The sequence below is a fragment of the Eschrichtius robustus genome, chromosome 8, assembly GCF_028021215.1.
Source record: "Eschrichtius robustus isolate mEscRob2 chromosome 8, mEscRob2.pri, whole genome shotgun sequence".
NCBI lineage: Eukaryota > Metazoa > Chordata > Mammalia > Artiodactyla > Eschrichtiidae > Eschrichtius > Eschrichtius robustus.
Window position 1 is genome coordinate 92476119 of NC_090831.1, and position 13985 is coordinate 92490103.

At 37.9% G+C, this 13985-nt stretch overlaps 1 protein-coding gene and 1 non-coding gene across 5 annotated transcripts in view; both read right to left on the minus strand.

The window, feature by feature from the left end:
• DOCK4 (dedicator of cytokinesis 4) overlaps positions 1-13985 on the minus strand; it is a 482024-nt gene that overhangs the window by 189734 nt on the left and 278305 nt on the right. For all 4 annotated transcript variants that reach the window (XM_068549319.1, XM_068549318.1, XM_068549321.1 and 1 more), the window contains exon 13: positions 2363-2488. In XM_068549319.1, the coding sequence (XP_068405420.1) occupies positions 2363-2488 (126 nt within the window). The remainder of the gene's footprint in view (positions 1-2362; positions 2489-13985) is intronic.
• LOC137768963 (U6 spliceosomal RNA) lies at positions 12983-13090 on the minus strand. The gene has a single exon (XR_011074882.1). It is a non-coding gene; the product is annotated as a U6 spliceosomal RNA (small nuclear RNA).

Sequence of the window (13985 nt, forward strand, 5' to 3'; positions counted from 1 at the left end):
TCTTTCTTCCTACTTTTTTTAAAATGGTTACTAGAAAAGTTAAAATTACATTTGTGGCTCGCACTGTATTTCAACTGGAGAGCACTGATTGAAACATTTTCACTGCCCTCCCTCTCATGCGCTCAGAGGCCAGACCATGGAGCTTTCTGCAGTTATTTGGTTCGTAGGTGGCAGTGATGGAGCTTCACAGAGGGTAACTTTTCTTCTTTGGAAACTGGGTACTCTAAGAAATAAAGTGCTGAATGACTGACCCTTAGCAACAGGAAGGGTTCAGAGGACTTCATGACAGGCCGAAAGCATATGGGCAGGCAGTCTCCTTATACCAGGTGACATTCCCGAGACCAGCCCATGCAAAAGCCAGACCAAGGGGAGAATCTCTGTTTCCACGGTTTTCCCATCCCAAAAAGAGTTTGGCATTGATGACATTCTGTGACCCTCAAGAAGAGTTTTGTGTACGTTCCCGTTAGTGTCAGGACCACAGATAATTCATTCTGCAGAAAGGCAGTAACTAAGTTAATGAAGGTCCTGTAGGTATAAACACGTGCTTCACCCATCCTGACCCCTATCACAATACTAACTCTGAAGGACAAGTCTAGAAAAACAAAAGAAAAACAAACAAACAAACAAACCCATCATGCTAGCAGACTGTCAATACAACACTGGGATCAGAAATGCTGTTCACATATATTTTCTTATTGAAAACTCAGCTCAAGTTTTCATCAGAGCCACCAGTGAGAATTAACTGACGAGTCAAAATTCTAAAAAATAACAAAGGAAAACAAAACAATGGCTGTTATGTTTGCCAATGTAAAACATTCCAGAAGTTGCTTTCAGCTGTTTAAGTTAATACACACATCTTTCCCTTCTCCATCTAATTTGAAAGATTCAGAAGCCAAAGAAGAAAAAATGAGAGAAGAAAAAGAAGAAAGTGCTTTAAAAAAAATCTCTTGCAGTCTTGGGCACTGCAGACGTGTGTCTGGGAGGATTGATTCCCTGGTCAGCATGAACCTCGTCATTACAACGTGGTGTGGGAAAGGGACAGAAGCGAGCCTTATTCCACAGAAAGCTCATTTTCATCATTAAAGCCAGACAAGAGCTGCGTGAGCACAGCACACCCCAGACAATTATTCAGCCAGTGAAGTGTCATGTTGCTTGATATTTTTCCATTTCTCAATGATAGTGCTCGGAGACCAAGCTGAGGAATTCTTTTAGCAGCTGGCTGCATTCTGTTCTAAAATATGCTTTTCGTATTAGATTTACCCATCAATTTGCTTCCCAGTGGGATGAAATTTTTTTCTTTTTTTGTTAAAGAGGAAATACCAGCTATTTATAGCAACTGAAGGGAATAATGAATGGTTGCAAGAGCCACTGAATAACATGCCACCAAGTAAACAGTGCTGTAAACAGTCATTTTCGACAACAGTTAACAGAAGATGCTCAGGCAGATTGGGTCCCTAAGCTAGGTCAGGCCATCTCAGGAAACTTTCCAGGCTGTTCTCTTAGGCTTTCTTGCACAAACGAATTTCCATCAGGAGATCACAAAGTGCCGCGACGGTCAATGCCAGTCAGTTTCTGCATCATGTTAGGTCTTTATGGACAACAGTCCTACCATCAGTCTCATAACTGCGCCAGGGGCCTGTCAGATGCAACTTCCATTGCTTGCTTTTGACACATGGGATTTAAACAGTGATTTAAAGGATCTCATTTCTAAAAATACTGTCGACAATTTGAGACTATTTGGTCTTTCTATTTTTTTTTTCTTGGTTGTGGAAAGTAGGATGTAGAGCCCTGAGAAAGACTATTACTTGGCATTTACTTTGATGGTGTGAATCTCCTTAACTTCTACCATTTCCACTCAGAAACAAACACTTTTTTGGAGTCTCTTTTGGTTGCTAATATAGATCTGATTTATATATACAAATAGAACTAGGAGATGTATAGAAATACATATGGCGTTTGCATATGGCTGCTTATTTATATACACATATACATACATATCTCTGGTGGAAAAATCCTCCAAAAAGGCTAACCATTGCTTAATAACTGTTCTTGCCAAAACCTGCAAGGATTTCCCCTAAATGACTTCAATAACACTTCCCACCAGAGGGTAAAATATTTTCTGTATTCAACTTCAGTTATCCTATTATGGTCATAATGAAATGCAACCATGACCCCCACAACTTATCCACCCTAATATAATAAAAATGTAAAGATTTTTTAAAAAAAGAATTAAATACCTCATTTTATTCTTAAGCATGGCCCATTTGAACTCTTTGAAGCTGACAATTTGAAAAATTTCTCAAGCGTCAAAAGCAGACAAAGTAGCCATATTTCATCATGTAGTGCATCCCAAGTCACTTACCAGGCATAATAATATTAGAAAAACCCAACTTCCGGGTGATGGATACTCCATGAGAAAATACTGATGAGTATTCCCTTCTGATTTGTTCAATGTCTCCGTGCAAGAGTTGTAGGGAAACTGCTAAACCTATAACAAATGAGACCAGAGTTAAAAAAAGAAGGACAGAAACAGCATGAACAGAAACTGAAATTGTTTCAACAAGCCCAAATCTATGGTATCATTGTTTTAAACTGAAGATTAATATTCAGACAAAATTAACAGAATCTATAAGGCAAATATCTAGAGAACACTTTTCCAACTTGACTACCTGAGTTTTTCCACTAACAAAGAAGGTTCCAAGAAGCTGGAAAAAACCTGAACAGAACACTAAGAAGAGGAAGTCTGGCTTCCAGCCCCATCACCCGCTTCTCCAGCGCCCTGCCAGACGGAAACACCCCTGCACCAACCTCATCCTAGCAAATGGCAGGGGCTATCCAGCCCTGGAAGACATTGATCTTAAAATGGGAGTGCTAATTTCTTTAAAACTCTATAAGGCCTGTGAATAATTACTTATCAAATATCATAAACATGAACACAAATCTAAAGACATAAAAATTCAAGGATCTTAAGGATATTCAGAGATTTAAAAAAAAACTGAATGAATAAGCATTTTCAGAACTCTAATGAAAAACTGATGAACTCATAAAAGTGCTAACAAAAGATCAAGATGAAAAAAAAATTAATTACACGGGACTGAGTGAACTGATGAGGATGATTATAATTTTTGTGACTTTCTGTTTGAATTAAAAAAAAAAAAACAAAACCACAATGAGATAACAGCTCACACCTGTCAGAATGGCTATCATCATAAAGTACAAATACAATAGAATACTACTCAGCCATAAAAATGAATGAAATTTTGCCATTTGCAGCATGGATGGACTTGCAGGGCATTATGCTAAGTGAAATTAGACAGAGAAAGACAAACAGTGCATGATATCACTTATATGTGGTATCTAAAAAATACAGCAAACTAATGAATATAACAAAAAAGAAGCAAACTCACAGATATGTAGAACAAGCTAGTGGTTATCAGTGGGTAGAGGGAAGGGGAGAGGAGCAATATAGGGGTAGGGGATTAAGAGGTACAAATTATTAGGTATAATACAAGCTATACGGATATATTGTTCAATGTGTGGAATACAGCCAATATTTTAGAACTAAAATAGAGTATAATCTTTAAAAATTGTGAATCACTAGATTGTACACTGTTAACTTACACAATATTGTACAGCAACAAATGTTTATTTTTCAGTAAAAAAATAAGTTACCAGTAAAAAAAAAAAAAATTTAAGAAAGTTGATTGTAATAAAACCAAGATTATATTCTTAATATTATATACAGTAGAAACTCATAATCACATTATTTTCTACTGAGCAGAATTGAGCAGGATGCAGGCCGCTTTGATAAACAAGAGGGAATTTAGTCAGTAAAATAGTAAAATTAAATTTTTTTGTTACCCCAATTATAGTGACATCACCACAGCAGGATATACTGAGGACACTGAATGATATGTTTTTCATACCTTATTCTCCCAACTCTAGCTATAGGAAAAAATTAATGTCCTATCTTTCTGAATACTTATGTTTGCCTATTTCCAACATGCTGTTTCTCTTTCAGTCTTTTAATTCCCTGTTCCTTTTTTCTTCTATTATTTTAAAACAAAAACGACAAAAAAAAAAAAAAAGTCCCTCACTTACATTGGTGATAGAAAATGAAACCAAAGGTGACTTATTTTTTAAAAAACTTTCAATCATCATTAACCTGAATTCAATTTTAAAATGAATTTGGATGGTGGATCAAGAGAATGATAAATCTGTGCTCCAAAGATCCTCCATCTACATCATTACTTATCACCCTTTTCACTCAGTAACATACATACTATTGTGCAAGTAGTCACCCTCAATTCCTAATGCACAGCATTACAATGCTATCTGCAAACATACACCATAAGCATGGCAACAATCATGCTGGGATGCAACAGAAGTGCAAGACATTTGCCATGCATCTAGATTGGAATCTTCCTTTCACTTGTCTTCAGTAATATGAAGAAACAAACAACAACAAAAGTAGCGTTTTGTTGGTTTGTTTGCTTGCTTTTCAATAGAGTGGGTAAAACATCAGGAAAATCTGTTTTCTTAAAAAAGTACTAGGGGCTTCCCTGGTGGCGCAGTGGCTGAGAATCTGCCTGCCAATGCAGGGGACACGGGTTCGAGCCCTGGCCTGGGAAGATCCCACATGCCGCGGAGCGACTAGGCCCGTGAGCCACAATTGCTGAGCCTGCGCGTCTGGAGCCTGCGCTCCGCAACAAGAGAGGCCGCGATAGTGAGAGGCCCGCGCACCGCGATGAAGAGTGGCCCCCGCTTGCCTCAACTAGAGAAAGCCCTCGCGCAGAAACGAAGACCCAACACAGCCAGAAATAAATAAATAAATAAATAAACAAACAAACAAACAAATAAATAAAATTAAAAAAAAAAAAAGTACTAGGCTCGGAGAGAAGATGGAGCCTTTCCTGGGGTTCGAATCTGACTTAGATGAGGCATCCCCAAAAAGGCAATGACATAAGAAAAGAGGGGCAGGATGTGGCTGCATCACTGTGTCCTCTGGTGTGTGGATCTAACAGAATGTCGGTGTCAGAAAGTCGTGAGAATTAGATTAAATCTGGCAGGCACTCAGGAACTTTAATTAAATCTTCATCCTATTTTCACCTCACTATCCTTTAGCTCCCTCCCTGCCCCCAGCCCACACGAGATGGATGACTGAAGGTGACAGAGTGGAGGAGCGTCAGTCCTCCGATAGCCACATGGAATGAAGCAGGGGAGAATGAGTCATCTGGATGGTTTGATGCGGACAACTTTGATGTGGTACTACTGGTTCCTTTTAAAACCCAGAGGCTGGTGAATGAAGATAAACTAACACATGTTATAATCCATCTGTCCCAGCAGCTATTTCTTCCTGCCTCACGCTCTCCCAGTACCCCCACCTCATTACTGGTGTCTCTGTTCTCCTCCTACTTCTGTCCTTTTGCCTTCAAAACACTCACCCACACTGTCACCATCATCATGAACATCAGCAGAAGCTGATATTTGCAGAATAGCAGTGTGTGCCAGACACAGTACATAATAACCATCCCTCCTGCTGGGTAGAACACTGTTCTAGTACCCCAGGACACTATAAGCAATGCTTTCAAATAGAGAATCACAAGCACTAAACAAAATTCTTGAGGTCCTGTGATGTTTTGCAAGGACAGATCATTTTACTAGAACTTCTCATCAAAGGACCTGATCAGAGATACTAGCAACCTTATGTGGTATGTACAATGTAAGAAAAGAACTAAACAGTAATGAAAAAACGAAGAGATCATGCTATTCAGGGTAGAGATTGGAGGAAGGAAATTGACCAGGATTCTTGTTTTGCCCTATTGGAGCCAGAATTCATTTAACCATCAGTGATTTATTTCATTTTATTTTTTACATAAGTTGAATACAGAGGATAAGACAATGAGAAAAGAAAGGCATTCAATCCATGTGAATTCTAAAGACAATTAAAGATAGGAAATAGAGAAAAAATATGTTTTGTGGAAAGACAGATAGATGTAAGCATGAACAAAGAAATGCATCAGTGTTCTCGAGACAGCCAGAGACATTGAGATGAGAGAAGGCAAGAGGATACAGAGGACCGAAGTAGAAGACAACAGACAGAAAGGAGCTAGCTAATGGATGAGGGAAGGCAATGAGGAAGTGACAGGGGGAGAACAGACAAAATAGTAGAGGGGAAAAAGGAAAACTAGGCATTCAACAGTTGAATGCATCCTAAAATTTGGTTAGAAGATATGGTAGTTTTCAATCTGAAGGTTTAGAAAGATATAGATGAAAGCCCCAGGCATAATGATTTCATTTGTCTGGCCTACTGATATCAATTTTGAGGGGAAGGTATTGTTGAGGTGATCCAATGTCTTCAGAATGAAGAACTCACCGATAATCAAGAACTGGAAAGGTCAAGTGGGCCAAGGGCTTGACCACAATGTACTTGGCTCTTCCCAAATCATCAATTCAATTTCCATAAAAAACCACAACACTTAACAAAGAAACACCAAAGAGGGGGTGTACTTTCAGGAAGACAAAGAAACATGACATAGTAGTGAATCTACAGGGACCAGCCCACCAAGAGCCACTGCAATACTAATGAAAGTAAGACACACACACCTAAGTAGAATATGAAGCAGCAAGGGTTAAGTGCATGATAGGAAAATTAAAATAAGGAAAAATTATGACTGATGGAGGGAATTTGAAAGTGCAGGGAAGATTTTTTTTTTAAACTGGGAGTTATGACAACCAATAAGCTAAAAAATTAGGTTAAATTTTTAATTTCACAAAATAGATCAATAATGTTCCACAATCAACTTTTTTCTGGCTGTTAATATAAATGCCAAAAATGAAATGGCTAAGGGAGAAATGTTCCTCTTATTAGAAGAAACAATCATGAAACAAAACTTTAAAAAATCAGTCTAGATGTTTCAGACCCAATTACAAAGATCTGATATCTAATTTTAAACAGAGGCATAGTCATTAATTAATCTAGAGTCACAAAACAACATTTTTTCATGATTAAACTCAGCTTACGGAGCAGAACTACAGGAAAGAAAGGCTTGGTATCTGTTAAACCAAATGTGGTTGATTCTTTGGTTACTCTAATTTCTTAGGAATCAGAGCTAACTCACTCTATAAGATGATTCTCTTTGAATTCATGAAATTCTGCACTTTTACATTAAAAAAAAGGCAAGCACAGCATGATTTATTAAGTAGCAGGCAAAATTAATTTTAGACTAGATCGGCCATTTTGCCACCAATGAACCAAATAACACATAGCTGCAAATGTATAGCAACACAAAAATGGAAAATAGTGACAAACATATTCGATAAATACACGTTGTGATTAAGTGTGCAGTTTAAGAAGTCTATCATACAGCATCATGACCCTGTCTCAATGTTAACTTCTCTGTGCTTTGGTCTCCACATCTGTAAAATAAAGATGATAATGATACCAACTCCATAAAATACTTTGGGCAATACCTGGTATAAAGGAAGTGCTCAAAAATGTTAGCAGCTGCTACTACAACTACCACTGCCACTGCTGTTATATCACATTATTCTTTCTCTTTTCAGCTGTGCTCATTTGGTATTTAAGCAGTGCACTAATTTTTCTTCAATGACTTCTTCTTTAAAATAATTTTAGAAATTCTATTTAGTTCTTTCTAACCACTAGAAGCTAAGCACCAAGAGGACGAAGATTTGTATTTGCTTTCTTAAATGCTGTATTACTAGTGCCTTGAATAATGCAGACATATAGATGTTCAATATTTTTTTGATGCATGAATTTGAAACTCTCCTTGTTCATTTTTTCATGTTTTCTTTTTCATTATGAACCTATTTTTCTACCTTTTATTTAGTCTTTTCCTGATAGTTTATTATCTGAACTTCTAGGAGATATGGCTTAGAGAATATACAAGTAATGCTTAGAAGTAAGTCCTCTAATACTGGGCTTGAAAGAACTGTTCTCTGTTTTAAAAAGGTGATGAGAGTACATGATTCTCTGGTGAGACAGAAACTCCAAGCTTAAGCCACTGAATTTAAATTAACTCAGTAGTTTGGAAAAATCCATAGCTATGAAATCCAAGGTAAGTAACGGGTCCCAGTTGAGTAGCCTGAAAACAGTAAATGTATAATCACTCCATACTGCCACTTTCATACCCACGGTACATAGGATTCCTATGAAAAAAAGCAACACCCACTGAAGTTGAGTCACGATAAAATCATTGCTGAAAACAACAATCAATCATGAAACAATCAGCAATGAGGGAGAGGGAGCAGATATAACAAATCATGTCTTGACTTCCATGAGACATTTAAAACTTAAGCCCCCAGTCGTCAGGGCCTATATTCACACCCTCCTTTCCTGTTGGAGTGCCTATCTGAGTGTTTACCCTTCTGCAGAGTATGGAGCTCCCTCTTAATGTCAGCAAGATGTCCCTTCGTTTCCTTGAAGCTTCATTTTCTATTTCTTACCACGTCTTAGTTGTAATTTATCCAGCATTTTTATGTGTTTGAAGGGGAGATTACAAGAGTCAGTCTACCATGTTTCAAAAGCCAATTTATTTTAAAATCCTTGAAATCCCTATTGTTTTACAATAACACAAGCAGTCTTTGAAGAATATATAATAGTGTGTCTTCAGTGCACAATTAAATTGTAATTGTAAATGGGTAAATTAATTAACCGAGCAAAAATTTACTCTACTTATATAGTATTTAAGAACTATCAATCTCATCAATATTTAATTCAAAAGCTGTCCTTTGCTTCAAAACATTTGCAAATGTGCCAAATTAAAGTATAAAATAAAGTCGCAATATTGATTAAACAACTGACTTAAATGTAAAAAGTACTTAACATTACACAATTACATTTTTCTTTTTAATTCTCCTGAGTTTCCATACAAGTATAGAAGAAAAATGGTAGAATATTAAAGTATACGTTCTAAAAATACATGTGCTAAAAACATCTGAGCTAAGAATAGATGTGCTAATAGTGCAAAAATATTTTCACAAGTGGGATATCCAAAGGTCACATCACAAACCCAAACTAATAACAAACAAATCCCTGAAGTGACCTATGGGGGAGGAAACAAAGAATACAGTTCGCATATATCTATTAATGCTTACTCATTTAATTTTCTCAATCAGAATTTTCATGAAGTTTGATGATCAAACTGAAATGGTCTTTTCTTTCCATTTTCAGCATTTAAAAATATCTACATGCTAAGAAAAGACCAAAAAAATTGCTTCATTTACTTTTTCTCAAAATAAAGTGTCAAATAGAGAACGCTGAATTAGGCTCTTCATCTCAACTCAGCCAGAATATTCTAAAGTTTAAGAAAACTCATTTTAGAAAATGGGAGTATTTGAACAAGACTAAAAAGATTTGAAAAAAAAATCATCATATATAACATGGCAAAATCTAAATGAAAAACGGCAGGGAATAATTTATCAAAGGAGGTCATTTTTTTTAAGAACTGAGTAGGGAGAGCACACACAAAATATAGCAGGGAGTTGTGAGCAAAGACAGAAACACATAGAATGGGTAAAAGAAATGTCTTTGCCCTGTTTTGTTTTGAAATCACTGAGATCTTCTGATTCCTAGTAAAATTACTGAAGGCTGTATCACTAGTTCGATTTCTAATAAAACTGTCATAAAGGCATTCACTTCTGGGGTATGAACATTTACAGTATCACAACTCCGTGTGGCTACTAATACCACAATCCAAAAAGGGTTATGTTGGGCTGAAGGCAGAGTGTAGGGAGAGACAATGAAAGGGAGATTGGGCCAGATCTGGGAAGCCTGCCTTGCAACACCACAGGAAGGGGCCAAGCTGGCATCACAAGTTGATGAATCAATAAAACTTGAAATGGGGCATGAGATGGAGAACAGATTTTTATTTGGGAAAGAGGATTCTGGCAGTACAACAGAGGAAGATTTGGCAAGATACATATTACGGATAAATTTAACGGTCTAGGTGAGAATTAGAGAGGGATTAAACTTAATATCGTAAGTAATTATAGAGGATGAGAAATAACTTCAGCAATTATCGTGAGTACACAGAAACTGTGAAAGCAAACCTACATTCTAAAATCAGTCTCTTCCTCTCAATCCCCAAACAATTTCTTCATCTTTTTTCCACTTTTATTAATTAATACTGCAATTCTGAATCTACAGCTTCCAAACTTTCCAAAAATCTTTGATTTTTGTCTTTGATGTCCTCAATAAACTGTCCCAGGTTTTACTCCAAAATGACCATCTCAGCTGCTTTTTTTTTTTTTTTAATTTATTTATTTTATTTATTTATTTTTGGCTGAGTTGGGTCTTCGTTGCTGTGCGTGGGCTTTCTCTAGTTGCGGTGAGCAGGGGCTACTCTTCGCTGCGGTGCGTGGGCCTCTCATTGCGGTGGCTTCTCTTGTTGCGGAGCATGGGCTCTAGGTACGTGGGCTTCAGTAGTTGTGGCTCCCGGGCTCTAGAGCACAGGCTCAGTAGTTGTGGTGCACGGGCTTAGCTGCTCTGCGGCATGTGGGATCTTCCCGGACCAGGGCTCGAACCCACGTCCCCTGCATCGGCAGGCAGATTCTTAACCACTGCGCCAGCAGGGAAGCCCTCAGCTGCTTTTTATTTTGTTAATGTGGCAAAATTCATTAAAAAGCTCACATTCTCCCTTAATAATCCCATTTCTAAGGCTTTTAAAAAAAATTTTTATTGTAGTTGATTTACAATGTTGTGTTAGTTTCAGGTGTACAGCAAAGTGAATCAGTTATACATATACATATATCCACTCATTTTTTAGACTCTTTTCCCATATAGGCCATTAAGAGTATTGAGTAGAGTTCCCTGTGCTATACAGTAGGTTTTTATTAGTTACCTATTTTATATACAGTAGTGTGTATATGTCAATCTCAATCTCCCAATTTATCCCTCCTCCACTCTAAGGCTTTATTTTAAAGACATATTCCAAAATACAGCAGACGTTACTCACATTATTACTTATAAATGTGAAAAACTCCAAAGCATTTAAGAGTCCAACAGTGAGGGTTGGACACATAAATTAGGGCCTTAAATCTCAAAGCTAGGAAAATAATGCAACCTCCTTAGGACCCAGTAAATTTTTTTACCTTCTAATTTTTTTTTCCTATTTGGTACTAGGAAACCAAAGAAACAAACTTGAGGCAAACATCTGATAATTGTGTTTTTTATTCATTTGTGAAATAGATACTGAGTGTCTGTTAAACATTGGGCATTTTAAAATTTAACTAGATTTAAAAAAATTTTTTAAGTCGTACATGCATACGTACAAAAGGTTCTCTTATGGAGGAAAATGTACTTCCCTACCTCAGTTACTGAGTTCTGTTTACTAGAATTAACCAATGTTTACAACTTCTTGAGTATCCTACCACAATTTTCCTCTTTTAATTGTGATAACTGTTATAAAGAAGATAAACCAGAGACTGAGATAAAAATAATAAAGGCAAAGTGGTTATAGAAGGCATTTCTGAGAGAGTAACGTTCAAGCTTGGAAACAGAAAAAAATGGCAATGCAAAAGATGGGGAGACGATGCACCAGGAAGAGAAAAGAGCCCGTGCAAAGGTCCTGCAACAGGAAAAAGCTTGGGGTGATGGAGAAACTGGAGGAAGGCCACTGGGTCTGAAGCAAGAGGAGTCGAATGAGGCTGGAGGGGAGGCAGGAAAGAAAAAGCAGCAGTCACGGAAGCCATAATTAATTACTCTTATTCTAAATGCAAAAAGAAGCCATTGGAGAATTTTAAGTAAAGGAAACATGATCCAATTTGTGTTTTAAGAAAGTATTCTTAGGGTTGCCTGGAAAATGGGATTAGAATGAGGAAGAGTGAAACTGATGAGTGATTGAGCTTCTTGGATGTGTAGATTAACGTTTTCATCAAATTTGGAAAGTTTTTTGTCAATTTTTTTTTTTTTTTTTTGGTTATTTATTGTAGCGTTTTATTTATAACCTAAAGCCTGGCATGGTTTGGGTCTTATATGTATATTTTTCTTGTAGTCTGTCTTTGCTTACTGATTTTTTTTTTAATTTTTTTTTATTTTTTATTTTTTTGTCAATATTTTTAAAAATATGTTTCCTGCTCCTTTCTATCTCTCCTTTCCTTCTGGTACTCTCATTTTATACATGTTGGTGTGCCTGGTGGGATTTTTCTGAGGTTCTGTTCATTTTTCTTCTTTTTCGAGAAAAACCAATTTCCCCCCCAAAATCTCCACTGTTTTCAAGAGTTCCTATAGGCTTAAATTTCTGCAGACTCTGTTTCAAATAAAATCATTTTCTTTCAGCAGAGCTTGTGAGTTTTCTCTCTTTATGGACTGACTCTTCCCTGGCCAAGTCTCTGACGCACTGCTCCAGAGCTGGAGGTGGGTCCATTCTTTAGAGTGACACCCATGCTTTAAGAGCCAGTGCTAGGCTGGGCCAGTAACCTCTGGTCTCCTCATGTGGAACCTCTGCCCAGTGAGTGAGCTGGGGCAAGGGTAATTGATGCCCCAATATTCTTGGCTTGCTATATCTATGATGGAGCCTCTGCCCTATGAGTGGGGTGGGGTGGGGTGGTAGAACGGAGCCCCCAACCTTTTAGCCACTTTTGCCAGGAATTCAGCCTCTGCAACTCAGAACTAATGGAGATGAGAAACACTGGAGGCCTTCACCTCTTGGTCCCTTGATTGTATCAGTATCCCTTGATTGACATACAGTATCCCTTGATTGAGAGCTGAGGGGAGAAGCAGCCCCATCTTCTTGGCCACAAGTGCCTAGAGGAGAACTTCCATCACACTGAGCAGGGGCAGGTGGGAGGGAGGAAGTGGGCTGTGGCACAAGTGTCACCCACTTTCTCTGTTCTTATCAAGATTTAGTGTTATTCTTTTTTGTTGTTTTTAACATCTTTATTGGAGTAAAATTGCTTTACAATGGTGTGTTAGTTTCTCCTTGATAACACAGTGAATCAGCTATACAGGTACATATATCCCAAAAATATGGAACGCTTCACGAATTTGCGCGTCATCCTTGCGCAGGGGCCATGCTAATCTTCTCTGTATCGTTCCAATTTTTAGTATATGTGCTGCCGAAGCGAGCACAAAATTTAGTATTATTCTTGAATAAGTATTTCTTCATTTGCTGTATGTGCTTAAGAAAATTTTCAGACTTTAATACTTTTTAAAAATATGATCCTTACCAGTTATAGTTGTTCCAATTTTGAGCGGTTCCACGCAGCTCCTCGTGCTGCTGTTCTGGGGCAAAACTCTAAAAACACTATTTCTTGACAGTACTTGCATACTTTGCATTCGGAAGGTAGGGGGCTAAGGGTAAAACGTAACTGCTAGGACTTCTAAACTTGAACCACAAAATTACTAACGTCGTGAGGTGTCAGCAAAACTTCCTAAAGATGATATTATTAGAGTCTGTCGTAAATTCATCTTCAGTAAAATTTGTTCTTTTCTGAAATCCTAAGACCTCATTATTATCAGAGCAAGAAATTTTACTTCTCTTGCCTTCTGTGTGCTTGATTTACAATATCTGTCATCTGAGTTTTGCTGTGGGTACTAGAATATTCTATATTGTGTCTATAAGGTAAGGTAATTGACTTTTAAAATAAAACACCAGAAGCATATATAACTTTCAAGGGTACATCCTGGCTGCATCAAACAGTAAAATCCGGAAGGGATGAGGCGAGGTGTTTACACAGGGAGGTCAGGGACAGGGTCTGAGGGTCTCTGGAACAGAGGGAAGAAAGGAAGCCAAATGTCTGGTAGGAGTGGTTCAAGTGAGACAAGACTGTTGGAAAGGGCTTCCCTGGTGGCACAGTGGTTGAGAATCTGCCTGCTAATGCAGGGGACACGGGTTTGAGCCCTGGTCTGGGAAGATCCCACATGCCGCGGAGCGACTAGGCCTATGAGCCACAACTACTGAACCTGCACGTCTGGAGCTTGTGCTCCGCAACAAGAGAGGCCGCGATAGTGAGAGGCCCGTGCA